Source organism: Haliotis asinina, chromosome 7, assembly GCF_037392515.1.
Source record: "Haliotis asinina isolate JCU_RB_2024 chromosome 7, JCU_Hal_asi_v2, whole genome shotgun sequence".
Lineage (NCBI taxonomy): Eukaryota > Metazoa > Mollusca > Gastropoda > Lepetellida > Haliotidae > Haliotis > Haliotis asinina.
Genome location: NC_090286.1, coordinates 56,519,106 through 56,544,035, shown reverse-complemented (window position 1 = coordinate 56,544,035; position 24,930 = coordinate 56,519,106). Strand labels below are relative to the sequence as shown.

The 24,930-nt window shown below is 39.3% G+C and overlaps 1 protein-coding gene across 1 annotated transcript in view; it reads right to left on the bottom strand.

The window, feature by feature from the left end:
• The window catches only part of LOC137290593 (uncharacterized), a 45,492-nt gene that overhangs the window by 9,344 nt on the left and 11,218 nt on the right, over window positions 1-24,930 (bottom strand). The window contains exons 4-26 of the mRNA XM_067821635.1: window positions 22,674-22,868; window positions 19,865-20,101; window positions 18,893-19,096; window positions 17,574-17,711; window positions 17,151-17,294; window positions 16,629-16,766; window positions 16,137-16,274; window positions 15,397-15,546; window positions 14,778-14,915; window positions 13,391-13,531; window positions 12,783-12,920; window positions 10,035-10,166; window positions 9,381-9,515; window positions 6,856-6,949; window positions 6,349-6,470; window positions 4,911-5,092; window positions 4,005-4,092; window positions 2,720-2,799; window positions 2,269-2,305; window positions 2,034-2,131; window positions 1,712-1,831; window positions 842-993; window positions 107-242 (exon numbers count right to left, since the gene is read on the bottom strand). Of these exons, the coding sequence (XP_067677736.1) occupies window positions 107-242; window positions 842-993; window positions 1,712-1,831; window positions 2,034-2,131; window positions 2,269-2,305; window positions 2,720-2,799; window positions 4,005-4,092; window positions 4,911-5,092; window positions 6,349-6,470; window positions 6,856-6,949; window positions 9,381-9,515; window positions 10,035-10,166; window positions 12,783-12,920; window positions 13,391-13,531; window positions 14,778-14,915; window positions 15,397-15,546; window positions 16,137-16,274; window positions 16,629-16,766; window positions 17,151-17,294; window positions 17,574-17,711; window positions 18,893-19,096; window positions 19,865-20,101; window positions 22,674-22,868 (3,137 nt within the window). The remainder of the gene's footprint in view (window positions 1-106; window positions 243-841; window positions 994-1,711; window positions 1,832-2,033; window positions 2,132-2,268; window positions 2,306-2,719; window positions 2,800-4,004; window positions 4,093-4,910; window positions 5,093-6,348; window positions 6,471-6,855; window positions 6,950-9,380; window positions 9,516-10,034; window positions 10,167-12,782; window positions 12,921-13,390; window positions 13,532-14,777; window positions 14,916-15,396; window positions 15,547-16,136; window positions 16,275-16,628; window positions 16,767-17,150; window positions 17,295-17,573; window positions 17,712-18,892; window positions 19,097-19,864; window positions 20,102-22,673; window positions 22,869-24,930) is intronic.

The window sequence follows — 24,930 nt, the reverse complement described above, 5'->3', positions numbered from 1 at the left end:
AATAATGAATTGGAACCTAGATATTCTCACGTTACCGAATGTCTACAGACTGTATACACTTCACCACAGTTAATGAATGTATGTGTCCAGTGTAAGCTGAACTCACCTTGGTTTGCACCATGTTGACACGTTGATGTCGGAGATTCCACACGCACGTGTACACATCCTGCATGGCGCTGAGTTCCGCCTCCTCCTTCAAGTACTGAAGAGCTATAAATGTACCCGTTCGCCCTATCCCGGCGCTGAAACAGGTTATTGTAAGTTACGTACCTCAATCGTTCTAGCACTGTCAAATCAACATAAATTAAGGGTATTCTCTTCATCAGAGTTAGAAAAAAGGCATAGTATCAAATATAAGAATAAGGGGCAATGTTTAATATGGAATATGGAATGAAAAAACATTAAAAGGGTAATACTATAAAGGTTCGTGTTAGAAAAAGTGGAATGAGAAAAGCTTCGCTTCTTTGAAAAAGGGAATAAAAGACTATTTTGACAGAACCTAGTGAATGTTGTGAGTAAGGTTGTCAGATACAGTTATGGATTACTATGGAGATGAACGTGTGCATCAACACGTTGCAGAGAACCACAGACATCATCAGATAATATGGTCATTGATGCGGGTACAATTTCATAATAATAGCATTATCACTCAGGGTATTCCTAGACGTTGCAGGTAATCAGAGCTGACAATATGGACCATTCCATCAGCATCCGACAGTAAAAATACGTAGACTGTAAGAAAGAACATACTATATAAGGCAATTTGGACATTTAAATTAAATTCTCAGAGATAGATCTTTGATATATTCTCAGAATTCTGTTAAATCAAGTGAATTATCACCTGCAGTGGACGACGACAGGACCATTACTGGCCGTCTGGAAGTTCATCACTTTGTCCCGGAAGTCGAGGAGGGACCAAGGTGACCTCGGTACCCCCTTGTCTGGCCACGCCGTGTAGTGGTACTGTGTCACTGATCGTGCTTTGCATCCATCCTAAAATAATAGGAATGCAATACAGTTAACTTAATACAAACAGATCGGATGACCAACAGTACTGCGCATTCAAGAACAAATGTAGTAAACGTTTGCACTCATCATATTTCGACATTCGCTGATATTCTTTCCACCCTAGACTAATAGCGAGTTCTAAACCATTTTTATAGAATCGTATTTGCTAAAGTGACATCTCATCACAGCAATATCCAATAAACTATCTGGTATTTATCATTAATCATACACATATGACATTTTTATGGTAAATCCTGTTATTGTTTAATCGTAAATCGCTACAAATATTTTATCTCCGGGACGCAGTATTAAACAATTTAAAATGTATTTGTGTGAGTATTAAGTGAGGGGTAATGAGAGGGACAAATCCCTGTCAGTGTAGACGAAATACACACGCTCCTTATGCTCCAAAACTGTTTTCTTTCGTCACAAGGAACAACACACATAAACTGTGTATAATTTAAGTGTCCAACCTGTTAAATCTTCAATACAGTTATCTGTAAAACACTACTGCGAGATAAACAAGTAATTTTGAATTCAAGAGTATGTATTATATCTGTATACTTCTCCTACTCACGGACTTTTTCTTATTAACGAAAATCATGTCACAAATCAAATGCTTCAAAAACTGTTACAACAATTCCCTCATGTATTTATTTGCAAATAGTACGGTACATTAGGTAATCTCTCTTACAGTACTCACCTTCTTCAAGACGAACTTCCGTATCGTGTAGTCAGCATGCTTTTGTGTGTCTCTAATGCTGACGGATACCTTCCCAAACATCTGCTCACCCTCCTCTGGCCAGTACTGGTGGCATTTTTGCTGCAAGAACGGGTTTTTGTTCTGTTGAGCCATGTACAATCCTATTCTCCGTATACGTCTGGTGTGGGACGGAGCAAATGTGATAGTGTTCTTGGTTTTAACTCTTTTTGACTCCATGGATCATTTTAATAGCATAGCATATTAATCACAGATTGTGTTAACGTTGCCAAGAAGTCCTCGCATTCAAACAATTTCTACTAACCTTCCCCTCCTCAAATAGATTTGTCAGCATGACCACCCGCGTGACGTCATGTTCCCACAACATCCTCACAAAATCGTTGAGAATGGTGTCGTTCGGACCTGATTGATTAAAGCATATTTTATCAGATTCCAGTAAGATTTGAGATGACTGAACTGTTAAAGAACTTCCACATTTCTTACAAAGAGAGAAAGTGCGCTGCAGTTTTAGCTATCAAAAATCGTAATGAAGCAAATACCTTGTGCTGCGATGAATGATTTCTTCTTCTTGGGGGTCTAGAATTAGAATATAGTTAGTGTGTGAGTTCCTTTACCTAGACAACTACTGTTCTTGTCGTAACAATCCCAGCACCTCTTGGTTATCTTTAGGATTGTGATGTACATGCAAAGAACTGACAACACTTCGACTGTAATGTTAACCACAATCAGGAAGGAGTTCAAACGCCACATAAGGACAAGTGCAGTATAGTGGCTTCTTATCTACCAGAAACATATTGCTTGCGTTCACATGCAGTTGTGCTTCCGGTTTACCTCCCCTGGACCATGGTCCAACCATTACTGACACAATAGGCATTGTACATGCATATACCATTGATAATTCGAACATAAATGTCGGCGTTGTTTTACGCACAGGATTTAGTACGTTTCGAACAGTTATACTGGAAAATAGCCTTTGTAAGTGGTGCATACATCTATATGGCAAGCGTTGATGTAATCCCCGACCCCGGGGTCCTGTGGGTCAGTCTGCAGCACTACCCTCGAGTGGTCAACTGAAATGTTACAACCTGACATGATGAGCTGGTAGATGATGAACAAAATGTTTATTTTCAAAGGATCTGATGTGTTCGTAGGCCTCGGGTTATAAACTGGACCACACACTCCATAGATAGCCTATATAAACGAACTATGCCGTACGTATAGACAAGAATCAACCAGTCTCAGTCTCCTGACTCTCCGATCCATTCGCGTGCCTCGTGCATGTACGATCAACATCGAAATGCCTACGGGAAATAACTAAAATATTCAAAATGGACGGGTTGTGCTTAACGCCATATTGTCATACAACGTAAATTTGATATTATATGATACGAAGACGTAAATAGTTGTGGTTGTAAAACCAGTCAGCAATGGGATGGTTCTAATGAACCATGATTTGGGTGAATGCGAGATTCGAACAGGTGACGAGAAAACTGACGGCACAGGAAAACAGACATCTTAGATCGCAAGGACACATGTGATTTTTCGCATTGCAATTTGTTCACTTTAGAACTATACTAACGATCAAACGTTTAGACTCATTTGTGTAAATGTAACCACTTACTTCCAACAACTGTTCTGAACTAAATTTTACAAAATATCCCATACTGTTCAAATGAACTGTTTATGCACGGACTCGTGTATCGTAAAACAAACGTTGAAAAGACTATTGTCACGAGTTCAATGAAAGGTGAAACTCAGTGAAAATTCTTAGCAAACTTTTACACCAAAACGCAGGTGTTCAAATGCACGACATCTGCACATGCTTTTCAGCAATTTGATACATGATCCTGCTGCATACGGTTTGCAATTGGTTCACCCAAAAGTTAGTAGTGAAATTCATTTTCGATGTAACCATCTACATATACATAACGTATTGTGAGTGCTTTGAGTCTAAACTTCTGATGGGTTGTATATAACACTGTAATTCGTTTTGTAATGCCTGTCCTTTTCGACGGTTCTCCAAACCTATTTTGAATTAGGCCCATTTGTGACAACAGTACTTCTGTATGACGAAAATAGGTATGGTTGACGTTTTACTGACATCGGGCACGTTTTTACCATCTTGACTCGCATAACACATTGAAACAATTTTTTCAATAAACGCCTTATTTGTACAGTCACAGATGGTGTAGGTCTATGTATTCACATACGAAAAACATATATGGTTTATTGTACTGCTATGTAATGAACGGACACGTGTGTACACATAGCTTACATGCACATATGTTCTTGTATCTGTTTTTCTTGATGTTGTGAGCAGCAAAGGCGACACTGTGGGCGTTGATAAGATCCTTCGGAAGTTTCTGAAAGGAAGTGGTAGTGATTATGTACCGCGTGCCAGGCGTACGGATGTATACAGTTGTGGGTACTGATACCGATGTCTTCCTAAACGCCTTGTTAGTTACGTGTTGTCGGATCCCGTTTGACACATATATGATGTACAAACAACATATTTTACACGATGTCAGTTTGAACTTCAGTTATAGGATGAGAGAGTATAATCCTTCTAATACACCAACTAGGACTGCACGGTATTAACGGTATACCGGTATATCGCAATACGCTTTTCAAACGATGAGTATTGAAATATTTTCTCTGAAAACCGGTATACTGGGTAAAAAGACACATATATTTATTTAGATTATGTTTTAAATTAAAACCTACACACTTTTACTCACAACATATGGTTTCCTTCATTATTCAAAAGAATATATGCAAAACGGAATAGTGTCATGCAAGAAGTTTATGAAACGAAAATAGAATCCACATGACTGTGCAACCTAATTTTGAGATTGCTGTTATCAGAAAAAATAAAAAGGTGTTTTATGGACTTACAAGCCAGAAAATAGGATCGACATGTACAAGTACTGTCATTGACTGTCAAAAAAGTTCAGTTCACAATGTATCGCAATACGGGTGCCTTAATCGCAATATGTTGCAATACATCGTACGTAGTAATTGCCAATACACATCCCTGTTATCATCGTCAATGTTATTATCTAGGTTATAAAAGTAAAACATATTGCAACAATGTATTGGAATTACAGCATGACCATGATATATTCTTAACTGTCTAACTATGTTCAGTGATATTAAAAAATCTCTTCCACCTCTTGTTTACCTGAAATTCGTCAAAAAGGTGTTGTTTCTGCGACCGCCACTTTCTGACATACTCTGGGAAGTCTTTCAATGACACTGCTGTAGCGGATCGGGATGTAGATGCTATGTTGTAGTACACCTCGCCAGCACCGTCCACGTTGTTTTCAGTTGCTGTTCCCAGCAGGGAAACCTGGGATGACCCATCTTCAAAGATAGTGTTAAGTTATTACAGAACTTATATTTAGCACTTCTTCTTTTTTTTGGACAGACATAAAGTGGTATTATACCCAGATGAAAACATCTTTCGCCAGATGTATGTAAATATTATAACATCTGAATATCGGCTGATTATAATCGGCATAAACTAAACCTCTTTTAAAAGGAAACTCATCGTCAAAATCGGCAATACAAGCTCTTCGCATACTGTATTCTTTATAGATGTCAACATGACACCATTTTGTCTGTGCAACCATGTTTGCTATTTCATACAGCTAAAGTGTTAAGGGAATACTATATTCGCCCAGATATCATGATTAAGTGGTACATGTTCCTCTGATCTGGTAATAACGTGATCAACAACTTCAATCATTTATGTGTTCATTTCATATACAGTGTGCTAGAAATAGTCAGATGTGCGTGTGTGTGCATTGCATTGACTAAATATATGTTTACACACACATGCTGACAAACGGTAGGAAATACAGAAAGAAGCCCAAGGGAGTGAGTGAGTGAGTGACTTTTACAGCGTTTTTAGCAATATTCCAGCAATACCATGACAGGGATCACCAGAAATTGGCTTCACACATTGTACCCATGTAAGGAATCAAAAATGGGTCATTGACGTGACAAACCAACACTTTAACTACTAGGCTACCACACCATGGGAATGAGTCAGTGAGTTGAGTTTGACGACGCACTCAGCAATATTCCAGCTATATGGCGGCGGTCTGTAAATAATCGAGTCTGGACCAGACAATCTAGTGATCAACAACATGACCATCGATCAGCGCAATTGGGAACCGATGACATGCGTCAACCAAGTCAGCGAGTCTGACCACCTGATCCCGCTAGTTGCCTCTTGCGACAAGCATAGTCGCCTTATATGGCAAGCAAGGGTTGCTGAATGCCTGTTCTACCCCGAGCCTTCACGGTCAATTCCATGGCAAGCCACTTGTGTGAATATGTGTGGTATAACATATAGGTGTTCTTCTAACTTCTCAAAGCATATGATTTATTTCCAATGACGTTTCCAACATTTCTTAAAGCTTCCTTTGTCTGTGTTGTGGTAAATATGGAAGTAAGTGATCTTATCCCTTTGAAGCCGTTAACTCCATGGCACTGTAACCCTATATTTTGAATTCACAGAGAATTAAACATATCTGTACAATATCTGGCCTAAGTTCGTCATCAGTGCAAATGTAAATGATTGTAAAACCTGAGTATTCGTCAAATACATCTACCTTTCATGGAAGTTGTCGCATTTGAGGATTTGTTGATTGTTATCATTTTAACTGAGTGGCTTGTGGCGGTGGGAGTGTTGTCATCCCGAACACCTTGCTCTTCTTTAAGTCCAGATTTCCGTCTACAATAACACAAATATATTAATGAGTGCTAGCCACGGAGAGGGAGAAGCGACATAAGAAAAACACACAAATCAAGTTACGAAAATAATGATAATCAGAAATCTGACGACTAATTCTTTTCATATTAATATATTCCAAAGAAACATATCTGAAAATAGAAACGAGTCAGTGCCCCGTTACGTTACGTAGAAATAGTGAATTTGAGGAGTTGGTTATGTGGTAGCATCAGGAACTTGTAGGCTGACAGTTCAACACATAACTCTCATATATATCAGTGCGAAGTGGAAACGTCGTTAATGTTAATCAAAATACAACTTTAACACCCAACGCCTGTATTTTCAGTGTTTCACATCCTGAAGGATAGTTCAACAAGCATGAACTAACCTGACTAAAACGACCGCGAAGATGACTGCAAGGAGAATGATGAGGAAGGCAGCTACAGCGATCCCAGCAATGGCACCTGTCCCCATCCCTTCAGCTGGAAGCACAACATTGTAGCTGTACATGTGTATAAACATACCCCTGAAGTATAGGTTGTAACGTCATGGTGTGTTAACGGCAAACACATAGCACTCTGTGTACGTGTTGCCTTTTCAGGGTCTCTAATGTAATGGTGGGTTAAAGGCAAAGACATAGCACTGTGTAAACGCACAGCCTTTGCTGAGGCTCTAATGTCACGCCGGTTTGAAGGTCAACATAATAAGTCGTTCACTGGTTACAGGCGGCATGGAGTGATGTACTCCTGTGGTTTGTTTATGTGCTCTGAGCCTGAAAGACGATAGCAACATAATCAAACATCGAGCGTACATCAACCCATGGGCCCCCAGGGAGCAGTGAACAACATATTTTTCTTACCGAACACCTCAATGTTCACTTTCAACTGTTTCACGCATAGGTATCGGATCTTACACTTCAGCTAACCTGTGTGAATCAAACGAATCTTGTGTTACGAGTGTGTATTTCCTCTATATTGTTATTATTAATTAAGTAATAATTATTATTGGGTCACAACATTTAGTGTTTTGAATAATAATTATGATGGGTCACATTTCGTATAATAGATGGTCAGCATTTATAAGATCTTGGTAGCAGCCTGTCCGGAAATGATCTGCCCTTGTATTTCTATTTGTTACTTCCGGGAGACTGCTAGAGATTTCTACAGTGTTGGCGATGGTCAAATGTGTGTATGGTCGGGAAATGTCTGAATATATATATATATAATGGCCAGTTGCCGTGTTGAGACGGGGACACATCACTGAGTAGCATCATAAATCGCTGTCAACGTTTGATCTGCATTAACCGCTGTCAGAGACCGACCGCTGTGTTACATTCTGCGTGACTGTTTATCACTCGCACTAAGACTTTGGTGAGTTTGCTATATTATATTTTGTGACCCATTGCCTTAGGTTTTGCCTCATTTGTATTTTATTTGAAATCAGTAAATTGTTAAATTGACTTCAAGTTGTGACCTTGTATAACTTGCTCTCTTGCTTACATCTAATAATACAGTATATGAAGGATTTAGACTTTTCTTTGTTCTGTTTTGCCGGTTCACAGGGGGTTTCTTACATCGTTTTTCACGGCAAATGTTTAGCCGTAACACTTCCATCTTCTTGTTTTCCACGCAGATATTGTTCTGCTGTACAAGTCAATAGGATGACGGAGGAGGACAATCTGATGTATGGGAATCCTAGGAGATGTTCCACTGTACAAGTTAGTAGCATGATAGAGGAAGACAATCTGACGTATGGGAATCCTAGGAGATTCAGTGCAAGTCAATAGGATGTAGGAAGGGATAGTCGGATGTGAGGGAATTGTAGAAGATGTTCAACTGTCCTGTAGTGTTCACATTACTTCAAGTCTCAACAGTTTGTACATGTGCATTCCCTAGTGTAAGATATATAAGATATGTACACTATGAGTTGTTCCCCTGTCATGAAGGGGACATGGATGGATGTACCCTCTATGTTTGTTTATGTTCCCTGAGTTCAAAGGGTGAGGGGGACATAAATACACATTGAGGGTACATCAACCCTTGGGCCCCGAGGGACCAGTGAACAGCTGCATATTTATCTTACCGAGCACCTCAATGTCAAGTTTGAACTGTTTGAAGCAAGGGTATTGGGTCATACACTTCAGCTAACCTGTGTGTATCAAACAATTCGAATCTTGTATCTTGCTGTTTTTCCTGCAGGTATTGTCGTAGTAATTCCCTTCTTAATATTTGCAGGGACTTCATTTGAACGTTTTGTCAAACTTTGTTTATTGGAATGCAAGGCAATTTATTTCGTAGCCATCGCTGGATATTGCAAACGATACAAGAAAAGGACGTTTAGAGTTATTTCACTTCCATCGTTTTGCATTCGCAAAACATCGGTAATTTCGGTGCATCATGCGTGATTCTGTCTTCGCGATAAAGACGTGCTCCCACGAAGCACCATTGGCAGCATGGACCTCGCTTGTAAGTGGGGTACATTGAAAATAATAGAAGAGCGCTTAGCTAATCAGAAAACGACGTCGACATTCCTGTGTTAGGTAAGACAAAGAACAATATATGTACACATATTGATCAGGTGTCTGTTTTACGTCATTTCGAAGTAATGGCAAACACTCATCACCGTGTGTGCATAATTCTAATAACAAAATGAAGGCATTAATGTAAAATCATAAATGCCATTGAGTGTTAACGGCAAACATTTTACACTGTGAATACATATTGTTAATAGTAAAGTCATTAATGACAGTTAACATTAAACATATGAATGAAATTTACGAATTGGTTGTTTATGGTTAATTAAGAACACCACATATCACATAATTTCGGAAAAAATGTAATTAAATTATGCATTCAATTCAAAATATAGGAGTGTCCTTTAACTGTAATCGACGCTGAAATGAAGCACAACTACCTTGATGACACGTTCCTCCTGTCCAGCCTGGCCGGCAGCTTGAGCACAACCCGGTCGACCTGCCACACACGGACTCTGCACAGTTCGGACTGCAAGACACTGCACAGGCTCTACCATAAAACCCCGGAACACAGTCTGTGGACATTGAGACAAACATACCTTTAGTGTATCAGTCATTGACATAATAATTTATCTGCAAAATGATGCTAGTTGACAACTGGTAGAGTGAAAAAAAGAGGTGTCTTTAGGAAAGTAGTTTTCCTTGGATTGGGTTTAATCTATGTCATCTGGAAATAAAGTCACTTTTAGATAATACAAAACAGCATTCAAATTTCAAATTAAATACGCCGCCATATAGCTGTAATATTGCTGAGTGCGGCGTAAAACTCAACTCACTCACTCACTCAAATTAAATACGACGTATAAATTAAAATGTACATGCCAATCATACGAAATGACAGGCAATAAATTTAAGTTATATTAAAACCTTTCAGCGAAAGGTAAATGCTGATGTACTATTCCGACTACGTTCTTTGAAACGTGGTTGAAAACGAAAACTACGGTAAAATATAAGTATAAACTGACATCAACTACTGGTTGTGAGGTAAGGTGCGTGTTTTATTCCAAGGACCATGTCTTAACAAGTGCACCCACCTAAATGGCACCTGTCTCCCCTCCAGCCGTCGTAGCACTGACATGTCCCATCCTTTCCACCGCATCTGCTATCCAAGCATCCCTCACTGCACTCCTCCCTACATCCGGGGCCGTACGTTCCATTCGAACATTCTGAAGACATGAGCATGGCGTCATAGGTTTTACTGGGTTTTTTTGTAGCAATATGTCATCAATATCAGGAGGGAATACCAGAAATGATCTTTACATACTGTGTCCATGCGGGATAATAGAACCCGGGTTTTCGGCGTGATGAGCGAATGCTTTAACCACTGGGCTACCCTACCGCCTCACATATGCATACTTTGTGACTTTGACGCCGTATCTGTGTTTGTAACGATAATTGATTATTGCTGTCACTCTTGGGCAGATGCAGATATGTAAATACATTCCAGACCATCATGATGCATACAGACCCCTGTCAGTTATACAGGGACACTTGACGTAATTTCCATAGGTTTACACGTTATTTCAGGGTAGCGTAAATAATTTTCATGAAGTGAGGTTAGGATGGGTCTTTGTAAATTTTGACAGGCGAATGTGAAATCATCGCTGCTCTTTTCCAACCACTTTTGAACTAATGACATCACATTTATCAACTTACGTACGCTTCCACAATACACAATCCGATAGGCCGCCATGTTAAATGAGTTCTCGGCACTGTGCATATGTCGATCATAAGCAAAGGATAATTAAGCAGAAATTAGGACATTTATGATAGTAGGTAAGATGATTCCTCACAAATGTGCAAAGCTGGGACGACTTGGCGATATAATGCACCTTGTATGCTCGCCGAGTCAACGGCTTTGTTGGGAGACGGATATGTAGGGAGTGTATTGCTTGCCTACCCTGGGTGGGGAGTCGTTATTCGGTCTTGTGTCCAGTATCCGTAAGACATGCCCCCGCTTTGGGACCGTAAGGACGGTGTACGAAATATGAGGGAAATTACACAGCAAACCAAGTCAGTATCCATCTGACCAGTGTCATTTATATCAACTTTCTTCTGTTGTCACTGGGAGCCTAACAAACGCGCTCTGCGACTATACGCTGTATCGCACCGCCATATAGCTGGAATACTGCTGAGTGCGGCGTAAAACTAAACTCATTCACCTTGCATCATAATACCATGTCTTACAAGTAACTGAAATATTTACAAATAATACTTTGTGAAACAATGTGTCACATTGCACCTGCTAATTGAGTCATTCTGAGAGTTTGCTAAAATTAGACTTTTCCGGGTAGTACAACTCCATGACTTTATAGAGAATCTTCAAAAGTTTTTCTTGGTCATATGAGGGAGCGAATTATTGCATCTGATCTCACAATACATCTCAAGCCACAAGAATGCTGTCACTTTAGTGTGTTTATTCTCTACCCGGGAACTCATCCTGCCCAGCCGTTTCTTGCAAGTATTGTTCCAGAGACTATTACATGACTATTACCATCGGGGACTCTAATGCTGCCATCGCAACTCTTGTATCATACTGCCTTTGTATCGTACTGCCTTTGTATCATACTGCCTTTGTATCGTACTGCCTTTGTATCATACTGCCTTTGTATCGTACTGCCTTTGTATCGTACTGCCTTTGTATCCTACTGCCTTTGTATCGTACTGCCTTTGTATCGTACTGCCTTTGTATCGTACTGCCTTTGTATCATACTGCCTTTGTATCGTTCTGCCTTTGTATCCTACTGCCTTTGTATCCTACTGCCTTTGTATCCTACTGCCTTTGTATCATACTGCCTTTGTATCGTACTGCCTTTGTATCATACTGCCTTTGTATCCTACTGCCTTTGTATCGTACTGCCTTTGTATCATACTGCCTTTGTATCCTACTGCCTTTGTATCGTTCTGCCTTTGTATCGTTCTGCCTTTGTATCCTACTGCCTTTGTATCGTACTGCCTTTGTATCATACTGCCTTTGTATCCTACTGCCTTTGTATCATACTGCCTTTGTATCGTACTGCCTTTGTATCGTACTGCCTTTGTATCATACTGCCTTTGTTTCATACTGTCTTTGAATTTGTACTGCCACACTAACCTGCACTCCCATAGAGACACCTTTGTATTGATTTATTTACATTTGTGAACTTAGTTACGTTTATAATAATTGTTAACTACGGCGTTTTTATTAGTTTTGCAGTAAGTTCACGACGTACTGATTAACGGAAAACCTTTTGTTATACACACGGTGAGCGAGGTGGATAAAACGTCTGGCTGGTGATCCAGTGAGGTTGAGGGTGCGGGATCGAGCCCACCAGTGACCGAGTGTAAAAACCTTGGAGTCAGCTTTGTGTGCAGACCCTTTCCTTGTTGTCACAACACTGGTGTACAGTACACAACCCTGTGCAATGTAAAGAACCCACGAATCCGTGGGTAGATGACCAGATGGTGGCCACGTGAATACATGCAAACACCTAACAATGTACAGCAAAGAACAGGGAACTTGGACTGTGTGTGTAAGTCCACCCAGCTGTGAAGTGGGTACATCGTTGGGATGAGGAAGCCACAATAAACTCGGTGCGCCTAGTGGAAGGAAATGTTGTACACTCCCAAGGGAGTTGAGATTGATAATATGATGTGCCTTTGAGATCGACATCCAACGATCACGCGAAAACAATACCAGCACCTAGCTGCGTGTGCTATGTGCGCTATACAAATATCCTTTAATAATAAACGAGGGAATCTGCACGCTTCATAATGAAATTAATTGCACAAATATCACCAACCGTCTTTGCACTGTGATCCCTGGAATCCTGGGACACACCCTTGAGAACACTCGCCATTTACATTGTTGCATACACCGCTGTTGCAGTTGTTGCTGCAACGAGAGCGGCAGCTGTCACCAAAGGTCCCGTTAGGGCACTCTGAAACATTATAATACAAATGTAAAATAATCATAAATTCATTTATAGACCTGTAGATAGACATTTGAACCTGTATACAGTGCTTTTATTTGTGTGATTTCCTGTAACTTGGAGTGAGGGAGTTTTGTTCCAGCAATATTCCAGCTATATGGCGGTGGTCTGTAAATAATCGAGTCTGGACCAGTCAATCCAGTGATCAACAACATCAGCATCGATCTGTGTCAACAAAGTCAGCGAGCCTGGCTATCCGATCCCACTAGTCGCCTCTTACGACAAGCATAGTCACCTTATGTCCCAAGCAAGGGTTGTTGAAGGCCTCTTCCATCCCGGACCTTTACGGGTCTCTTGTAATTGTATAGATATGTGTTACAATGCAGTGTGTTGCGCATACCATGTCCAACGCAGTTGCACCAAACCAGAACGAGTAGATTTGTCAGTATAATACTCTTAAATATTACTTAAGGGCGTACTTTCTGTACATTTGTCCCCTGACCATCCGGGTCCACAGCCATCCTCGCAGATCCCTGTTCTGGGATAACATCTTTGTTTGTCTCTGCAGCCAATACTACAGGAGAATTTGCAGGATTCGCCATAAAAACCCAACGCACAATCTGAAAGTGAAACACAATATTGCGCTTCTGACTATATGCAATAGATTTGTGACATTTAGATATCTAAACATTATATATACCGGCTGTATCTCATTGCACTATTAGGAAGAGCTTGGGTGTACACAGAGTGCTTTCAGAAGACAATTGCGTATACATGAAATCATTCATAAGATCATTACTTATGAAGAAATTCCATAAATAACTTTTGTGACTCATTGTGGTATGAAGACACCCCAGTCCCACAACTGACAGTTCGACTGACTTATACTTGAGGTACAAACGGTATTGGTCGCGCTTGTACTCGTTTTGCCACCACCATGAAAAGGATTAATACCTACTGTGTTTATACAAGCAAGTGAGTAAACTGAACTAAGGCTTTATGAACATCTACGTTAATGTTAACGGTGTTCACTATATCTATGAAAGCTACCCTGTGAGTAAACACTGTTCAGTCAGTGTTACCAATGTAATACTTAGGACACCTGCACTGACAAATTAAGACATAATCAGTGAGATGGTTTATGTACGTATTAGGAGCACCAAACACGGGAGCTTCATTGCAGTATGCGGTGGGGTAGCCTAGTGGTTAAAGCATTCGCCTGTCATGCTCGGGTTCAAGTCCCTATGTGAGTACATTGTGTGAAGCCCATTGTCTGGTGTCCCCCTCCGTGATATTGCGTGAATAATGCTAAAACGGGATTAAAACTAAACTCACTCACTTGTAGATGTCGAGTTCATTCCTAACAGTCATGATGGATGTTGTCTAGTATTTCAAGGTTATACGTATAGAGTTGCTGGAAATGGTATAAATGGTGTAATTGCTACATGTGTAAATGAATTATAAATCTTGTGCAATTTCACCAACAATATTTAAGACACTGTAATGTAAATATTGTGCAAAGTTTAATGATACTTTTCATAATACTTGATACGCCCCTTGCCACCTCCAATCGTTCTTCAAGGCACCACGCATGACTATTTCGCCACCATTAACAACAGGATGGTGGCAAAACGAGGTGCACCCATTGCTGACCGGTGGGGTGGCCTGGTGCTTAAAGCGTATGCTCGTCAAGCCTAAGATCCGGCTTCGATGTCCCACATGGGTGCAATATGTCAAGTCCATTTCTGACGTCCCCCGCCGTGATACGAGTGGAATAATGCTAAAAGAGGAGTATAACTAAACTCACTCACTCACTCACTCCAGACAATGGGACTTGTTAGATGTAATTCTGCATCTGTAACATACCGTTTTGGCAAGTGTCTCCTTGTTTGCCGGCCACACAGCCGAATGTACAGCTTCCATTAACATGGTGACAGCTCCTGTTCAGACAGTTATTGCTACACCGACTGGAACATCCCGCGCCGTACCAACCAGCGGAACACGCTGTACGCAAGAAAAACGACCACTTCATCAATACAAGTCGCAGATTACGTAACCAATTTCGTACATACTTTATCGAAACAGTAAGACTTGTCACAGTGTATATGAACATAAAATGTTTCCAGATAGTGCAATATGGTTTTAATTTTTTGTTGCTTATGTAATAGGTGCTCAGTAGAAGCTTTGATTCCATTTCTGCTGTATAATAGTTAATTAACTCCAACGCAGAGATGCATCCTATAGAATTTGTGTAATGTGTATAAAAGTTTAATTGTGTTTATATCAAGTTCATATTTAACATGAAGGAGATATTCAACTAAGCAGTTTTATCAACATTTCAGCTAACTAAATCATAAAATACCTCGTTTGAAATCTATCATCACCAAAACAATAACTGTAACAGACAGCTAGACGATGGTAGAAGCAAAACATGGCGGTTGAGTACAATGCGAAGAATTGAAACAAAACGATAGTAGATGATTACTTGTGTTGCAATACACGTTTGTCCAGCCAGGCTGACAACCGAACCTGCAGGTACCGCTCCTCACTCTGCATGCCCGTTCACCCGACCTCGGAGTACAGTTCTCACTGCATTTCTCATGGCAGTTTTCGCCATAGAATTCATCTTGACATTCTGAAAAAAAATGTTACTCAGCTACACACATTTCCTAACGGCCGCCCGTGTCATGGTACTTGATCATGTTACATGGCATACCATGAAGAATTCAAACGCAGTCTGCCAAGTACTCATTAATGACAAAATAGGGGCCAAAGGGTTCACGAGATTGCAATTAAATCTTAGCCTTCTCGTAATCATGTTTTTACATCTCAGATTTACCCTGGCTGTCAACATTGTAATCATTATTGGGATTGTTATAACGAAACCATTCCTGATGATCCATTAGCTTCGATCAGCATCAGTTTTTTTTTGGTTTTTTTTTGGGGGGAGTTGTTTGTTTGTTTGTTTTGGGGTTTTGTTGTTGTTGTTTTGGGTTTTTTTGGGGGGGTTGTTGTTTGTTTGTTTTGTTTTGTTTTGTTTTTGTTTTTGTTCTTGTTGTTCTTTATTATTATTTTTCACACTTTTAGCTCTACAGAAATGATATCAGTGTGCTATACACCACAACATGAGGGAAGCAATGGTTGAAAAGTCATCATATCTAAGCACAACGAAATCTCTGTGTGTTGGAGTTTTTGTTTTGTTATTGTAGGTATTTTTGCACTTACTTTCATCACATTTATCTCCTGTGTATCCAGCTGTGCATCCGTCGGTACACACGCCCGTCGCGCCATCGCATACATTGTTTTTACAGTTCCTTCCACATGATTGTTGGCAATTTATTCCAAACCATCCTTGTGGACATGCTGTAAAACACACTCAAATCTATGCATTAAGATTTATATAAAATAAAATTACATATATGTTATACTCGTATATATGTAATAATGGCACATCGTAACTTTATGTAAATATCTTACGCGATCCACAAAGCAATGTTACTGGTCACATGATTACGAATGGATTAAGAAAGCCTTGTGAATCGGTCGTAAAAAGAGAATAAAGTTGTCTTACAATTCGATCATAATTCTTACAATTCGTGTCCGTTACGAAAGCATTGTGGTTCGGGCCATGGACTTTTCAATGTTTGTACTTTTCACGAATGTGCGTTTGTTATAAGGTAAATGAAGACGGTTTGTGTTCGCTTTTAGTGCACCTACGTGTCTGACAGTCAGTGCCAGTAAAGCCAGCTGCACATCCAGTTTGACAGTGTCCACTGATCTTGTCACATGTTTCGGAACTGTTCAGACAGCGACAGAGAGAAGAACAGTTCAAGCCAAAGGAACCATTTGGGCATTCTGAAATGGAAACATTAGCATGTGCCTATCCAGATTCATAAGGGCGTAGGATCAATACATGTGTCGTCATTTTCATATATGTTATTAGCAATAACTCGTCTCACTTTAGGCTTCTTGCAAGCTCGACAGGTTGGTCGAGTAGCAGTCATTATGGCTTGTTTGATCGGTGTTTTGTCGTGTCTCACAACTGACCACAATGACTTGCAACATTGAACGTAAAATGTCTTCAGCTCATAGGTGTCTTATCACATACAAAACTGTCACCGCACTCAGTCTGTGGGAGATAATAATGATACACACGTTTGAATAGCGAGATTATGTTTTTTTCAAGCTGAAACGTCAAGGCTATTACCTGTTTTGATATAACACTGAAGATGTCCATACCTTCTGTACACCAGGGTTTTCCTGAAGGACGCCAGCCTGGAGCGCAGCCTACTGTACACCGGCCATCAAATTTGTCACATGTCCTATCCAAACACTGAACGCATTCCTGTTGACAGTTGTCGCCATAGAAACCACTCTGGCATTCTGTAACAGTTGTTGTTTAACGCAACAATATGCATTCTGTAAATGAAACAACTGAGTCAAGAAAATGCTCTGATTGTCGCCAAGGTCATCGATCTACGCAAGTGGATACGATGTTGTGTGTGTGTGTGCGTTTGTGTGTGTGTGTGTGTGTGTGTGTGTGTGTGTGTGAGTTACGTTTACTTCGTATTTACCAATATCCCCGCAATAACCCACAAGCATGTAATAATATGTTACTACAATAAGCAATAAACAATGTCACATCATGCGTGACTCTGTTACCATCTGTGCAGGCAGTTCCAGTAAACCCAGCAGGGCATCCCGAGCTGCAGGATCCAGTCATCTTCTCACAAACCTCAGCTGGGTCCTTACAGCGACATGATAAGGAGCAGTCAAATCCGTACCGGAAGTCAGGACAAACTGAAGAGTAATAAATAGAGATTATCAAATTGAATTTATTACGCAAACACGTGTGTGCCATACGACTTATTCGAAACGTGAGTGACATTACATTTTGTATTGTCCGAGCGAGAGCAATTCATAATGACACACGTACGCGTGTAATAATCTTTTTTATTCATTGTAGCCATGTGCATTTGTTCACTGACAGTAAAACATGATAAGCAAGTGTGACGGCCCTCTTTATTGACGCCACGTCCAGTTGTTTAATGACGTTACAGACAACGAAATATAGAAACAACGGTTGCTTAGCAAAATGATATCTGCACATGTGCACATAACATATAAATGACACTGGTTATGTTTAATCATACAGAGTAATAATACTTCTTATGACACTAATATTTCGCATAAATTAAGTTGAAATGGTGCGCCTTAGCTAGTCTGTCGTACAGACCCTGAAGTATATATATCCAAAAAAGCCCACGCAAGTCTAGAAAATGTGGCAAGTCTAGATTTCCTTAGCTTCAGGAATTGAAGAAAGTCTCAGGGCTCCATTTCATTATATAATTTTTTTTCACTATGAACGTTTTTTCAGTAGAATATGTTCATTTCAGAGACTAGCTGTTAGTCTACGCCTTAGCATGAAACCCCACGAATAACGACAGTTCCTAATTTTTCTGTCTGTTAAGAAACGGGCATTTCAACAGTCTGCAAGACATCTAGAAAGATGATAAAATAACGCCCCTTAACTAGGTTTTGCAAAGTCAGTCATTTGTAAGGGAGGCAATAAAGGTGCGTTTGTGAATAATGTCCCCGTGATTCAGTATAGAATCATGATCGTCTTTCTTGAGCATACAAACTTTTGTGTAGGGGTAAACTTTAATAATCAGCCATTAGTATTTATTTGAACCTTCTGTCGTGGCAATGCTTAATATTGTTCGGTCAGAACCCAATGGTAATGAAATGTGACCATTCCTGATTCTGGAATGTACAAAATGAATAAAGTACAAGAAAAGCTAGATTTATGTATGTCAGCTAATTCATTGACATACTAAAATTAACTGACGAACAACGATTGAATAAAGTACCTCTTGCAAAATAGACATAGATATCAGGTTGATTTTATTTCATCTCATGTCACATTCACATTAGCCTGGCGACGTCAGTGTTATTGTCGTGGACATAGAAACTGGTTTCACCTGTAAGTATCTGAACTTCACATAAGGCCAAGGTTTGACACTTTGCTGTTGTGACTCGTAGAAGGCTGATGGCGGTAAGTTGGCCATAGACAAGAATAATTATCTCCCCTGGATCCGTGGATGTATCAGTGTAGATATTCTCCCATGCATTAGTGCCTCTAGGTACTACTTGAAGGCTGAATCCAGATAGAAGGCGCGTGAAGTCTGAAGTGATAAAAACAAGTGAAAATAGTTCGGCTCTTCTTTGAAGAGTGTTTTAAGTTTTACAACGGCTAATTGGCTCCATCTCGCATCATGCAGGACTCAGTTTCCATCATGCAATGCAACAAACAGACCATAAAAGGATTGTCCTGGTTTGGATTAGCACCATGTGATGCTGTAATACGATGAATCTGCATAAAGAATATTCACAAAACTACGAGTATTACAAACACTGATATAACGCACCGTTGAATATATCGAACTGTTGTCTTTTTCGTCCACATGACACTTTAGTCGAAAGTCCAAACGAGCTACGGTTAAAACCTGGTGAGAACTTGGTGTTCTCTTTGATCTCATAATAACGCCAGGTTACCATGTACATGGAGGTAACCTCGTAGGTTTAATAAAATCTTGACCTTACGAGGTCGTCAGATTCCAACATTTACAAAAAACATTTCAACGAAGTTAAAATTGCCAAATACAACAGTCATCCACAGACAATAATTCTAGAGATGAACGTTCAGAATATAACTATTTAATGAGCTCAGTTTGACTCTGTGAGTTTTCATCACAGATTCCAAGTGCTACTTTTCTGCCTTCCAATATTGCCTTCATTCGTCCAAGACATACATGATCCATGTTACATGGCAGCAGCCTGCTGTATAGTTCCATTACTAATAAAGGCGGTTGGTGAATAAACTCACCTTATATCATGCAGATCTGTTTACCTTAAGCACATTTCACTGGTAATGTTCTGATAATAATACTTACTAGGTCTAGGTGTTCTGTTATATATCCTTATCATCAGAGGTAGGTAAGATGCTTCCAGATTCAGGGTCCAGTGGACTTTATAATCGGTATCACACGTAGCCTGCGTGTGCGCACACGAGTTGTGCTCAAACCTCGACTGTGTATTCCCGTCCACTGCCAGGTCCGAAGTATAATCCCTCGAACTGTCGCCATAGTTTGATGTCTGATTCGTTGGTTTCTTCACAGCTATATTGATACCTATTTTAAACATAAGAATGGTTTAATTCATAAATTCGAACATTCAATACTGATACACTGGCTTTAAGCATTTCGTGTCGTCAAATATGTGCTGTGCATGATACAGAGTAAAGAAATATTTGCAGTCGAACATAGCGCACAGCACGTTATAGTGTGTATACATGTCAGTTTCTTCAGTCTACAACTCACCCCTTAGCTGAACGGATTAAATGACGCAATTACCTCTTAGTTCAACTGACTAATAGACTCAATTACTTTTAGCGCAAAAGCTACAAATCTAAAGGGTATGTTTGTCAGGTGTATGGTGTGCCTATTTCACTCACAGAATTTTACCGACTAAGAGACAATACTTCCATCTCCACATTTTCAACCATATCTGACAAAATGTGTTCGAGAGGATGGAATTAACAAAACAGCTACAGTCAAAACTCTGCTTTAGCCAAAACTCAACAGTCACTGGTGTGCAAAATGTAGACTGTACTTGTGTCGCAACATTATACATTTTGCCATCTCAAGCCGTTTTGCATGTTTTACAATTCAAACGGAATTTTACAGGATATGTTTTCCTTCTGTGTCCTGACGAGCCTTTTCGCTTTTAAATCCGACAGTCGTATACAAACAAAGCAGAGGACCATTAACCTATTCTCCAACCAGATCTGTCTTACGAAGTGATTAGCATTTTCAAACATTTCGTCAACACCAAAACTTTTATCGATAATATATCCTGATTGTACATTTCTTTTATGCTCATTTTATTTCGTGAGAGCGACATTTTGATATAGATTCTTGTAACCATTGCCAAACAGGGATGCCACACCAAGTAAAAGGTACGTACAAAAACTATATGTGAAAAAAACACCATAACTAAAAGTATTGTCTGGTCACTAAGTTGATAAAGTCAGTGAATTAACGAGAAAAGAGGTGGAAGACTGAGAACTACGGAGACGTGGTAGTTTAGACAAGTGGAATTGTTCGGTTGATAGAGGATAATGGGAATGGAGAGACTGAGTTTGGCGAAGTCAGTTGGATTGTTCAAACGATAGAGATGGTTTTCGTATTTTACGTAGCAGTTTGGGACATTTTAAATGACTAAACATTACGCGGAAAGCCTGTCCATTTGTGAAGATCGACAGCGAAATGGCGGGGAGCTGGACCTTCTGATTAGAAAACATATCAGAAATCATATCACAAGAACGCATATTATTTTACAGCTACGTCATAAATGTCGTGTTACTCTAATAGTGTGATTCAAACTCCCATTGGAACGGTTTATCTTTGTCATAAAATGGATCGTGTTATAAACGTGCACAGGAAGTCTTTGTGAATATGTCGTTCCGATGTGTATGCAAATGAGGGTCATCAGATAGCAACTGGTTTAAAGCAGACGGCTTAAATTATAGACAAGAAAATATGATATCACAACAGGAATATTACCGTCCTTCCTTCCCATGAAGTAATTTTCATAATTTTGTTACAGTTAAGAATTTACCATGACAAACTATTTAACAAATCCCCTTGTAAACCAGCAAAACAAAACAAAGACAAGTTGTTTAGTTCAAATTTTATATTTGTTATACGACGAGAGCAAGGTATACAAAGTCACAAGTCAAAATAACAATGCAAATTTCAGGTACATTTCAAGAGAGACAAAATCTAAGTCAGTGGGTCACAAAAACATACAATATCTCAAATTCACCAAAGTCTTGGTGTGAGAGAGAATCAGCTATGGAAGAATGTAAACACAGCGATCGGTGCAACAGCAGATAATGTAGATTCAGGCGTTGGCGGGATTTTGATGATCAAAAGCGTGGCAGAGATATAACTCCAGCAAATAAGAAAGAATGTGAGTGTGAGTGTCCCCCTCTACACGGCAACCAGCCTTTATATATGTTTACAAAGTCATTTCCCGAAAGTTCGGTCACAAACGAATATCATCAACAATGTAGAATGGTCTCGAAACAGTATCCCAGAAGTGAACATCGAAAACTAGGAACAGATAAATTCCGGAATGCCAGAATGCTAAAAGTGTTGACCAGAAAGTATGTGACCCATAATATTTACTATTCAAAACACTAAACATTGTGACCCAATAATAATTAATACTGAATTAATAACAAAATATACAGGAAATACACACTCGTAACAATTTTTATAGGTCATATTTCAAAAACAATTACTATTCATTATGTACGACAAAGGCCTTATAATTTCTTTTCAATCTGAGATGTGATATTAATGAGACGAAATCATTCCCCGCTTACTCTCCATAAATCACTGTGTTGTGTTGAATGAAAGCCAAGTAATTCATGGAAAACTTACGCTTCAGTCTTGAATAAGAACCCACTGTCATAAATTTTTTTCTGCTAAAGTAACACATGTATTTACCTATAGTGGTTAAGCGATAAATGATGCAACCTGAGGGAGACAAAACTGTAGTGTACGATCTCTTTATATCCTTGGTAAATAGTGATTATATGTGGCGTTTGTGAAAGATAGGCGTATCTTGTCCAACCGGGCACATGCCATGATAAATATGTGCAGCTCTAAGACACCACATGCACGAAACACTTACCTCCATTAAGACGCACTTCACACAAATATAAATAATAGGGTGTTGTAAGTGTAAGCGTGGCTGTGATTGTTGTAGCCAAGATCGGTCTGTCGCACACAACGTTGTATACCAAGCTGTCATTCCTGGAGAAAGGCGAAGAACAAACGGTCTGAAGTCCACCAATTTCTCCCACAACCACCACATTTTCCACTGGTCCTGAAAATTGATAATAATGCAAACGTATCTACAGAACAAGTTAACACCATAGTAATATATGACACCAAAGGTTCATCATGGACCATACCAATAGCCATTGCCAACGCATAAGAGAAATGTAATGCATACATTTCCAAGGGAATGGAATAAATTGCCACATTTTCTTACTGTCACTTCATCACCTTTTTCCTCCTTGACTTCATCATTTGCATTTTAACACTCTTGTAACTCCAATGTCCCCTTCATATATGTTATATATGATTAGTAAAGGTTTCCAAATATGTTACGACCATTTGTTTATGAGTCATGAAATTGTTTTTATTTTCATTTATTTAAGTGATCTAAGTATACAAAGTGTAAACCTTGCTCAGTGGTCAGAACTGCCACACACGTGTCTGACTTTCACAGCCCGTATAATCTCTGTGTTTGGCCATGTAAGTAATATAAATAACTTATCTCTCTCATACAAATATATGTACACATTATATGTAATAAGTTACGGATGACGATTTCATTGATATAATGAGCTATGGCTTGTAAGTATGACATGTAATATAATATGCTAACCTGATGAGGTGTTACGATAGCCACGATAGATGTCACTAGTCACATATTACCTGGCCATAATGTTTTTTCACACATAGAAAAGTTATCCATCACAGTCACACTTTGTGTTTAACTCCTTAACTGCGAGTGCAATGACAATGGTACCTCCATGATGTGGCTAGGTCGGTCTTGAATATATTCAAGATGAACTCTTTTACATATTATTTTTCTAGAAAAAAGGTTTATGATATCATTAATGTTGCATGCCACGCCCTGTTTGCTGTATATAACACTTGTGTCGTTGTGAGCACAACGGGAGCAGGGTAAGTCGCGTCAGCGTGAGCACGCCAATCTTGCTTGATGTTGCTCTAATATTTCGCACACATGTGAATTCCACACGTTGGATAAATTTTGTGGAATTGTTTCACAAAATGTATGTAATCATACTCTTAAGCCCTCATTTTACTGTGGGTGACGTACTAGTATTTTGGAGGATAGTATCAGCTGTGGCGTACACGCAAGATACGAAACGGACTATGAAAACTCGTTTTAAATGTTATGACACGCATGATATATAGCTTGAGTCCCATATTAGCTGTTCATAGTTATTGTTTGACCATGGGGAAGCGGAGTCCGCGACCTCTCCCCTTTAAATGCCAGTGTCAACCACAGATATTTCTTTGTTTTTATCCTTTCTAGCCTATGTTATATTAAAATCAAAACCATTCACTTGGACACATTTACCCTCAGCCATATCTTTGTCACAGTCAGTAATAAGTAATCATGGGGTCAAATAATAAAATTAATATAGTTTCACTCAACTGCAGAGGCCTGGCCGACAAAAGGAAACGCAAAGAAATCACGAAAAAAATGAAATTTTCTATCATATGTTTACAGGATATACATATTTCCATAGCCCGTTAGAATATTATGAAAAATGAAGGGGGTTTAGATGTGTTATTGCTCCTTTCAAGTCAAATCCAAGAGGAGTCGCTATCCTTCTAAACAATAATTTTGAGTATGAAATACACACGAAATTTTATCATTTTAGACATAACCATTGATAGTATCACTTACCCTCAAAAAATTTACATGGACCAAAATTTGGACACTCCTACCTTTTATGTAGATTTATTTTTAAAAATTACATGGGTAATGGGTAATGATTCAATTGCAATTTGTGGAGATTGGAACCTTGTTCTAGAGCCTTCGATCGACCTAGAAACCTACAAGAATATTAACAGCCCTAAGGCTCGTCAAGTTGTTATAGATAATTTAGAAAACATGAACTTACTAGACGCATGGAGGCAAGTAAACACTGATACGAGAAAATATACATGGTTGAAAAAAACTCTCGCCAACAAGCGAGATAAGATTTCTTCTTGGTCACTGAAGACTTGTTTAACATAAGCATTAATATCTCTATTATACCAGGCTACAAGAGTGATCATTCGGCTGTAACACTATCTCTATTGACACAAAATGGCAAGGACAAGGGGCGTGGATATTGGAAGTT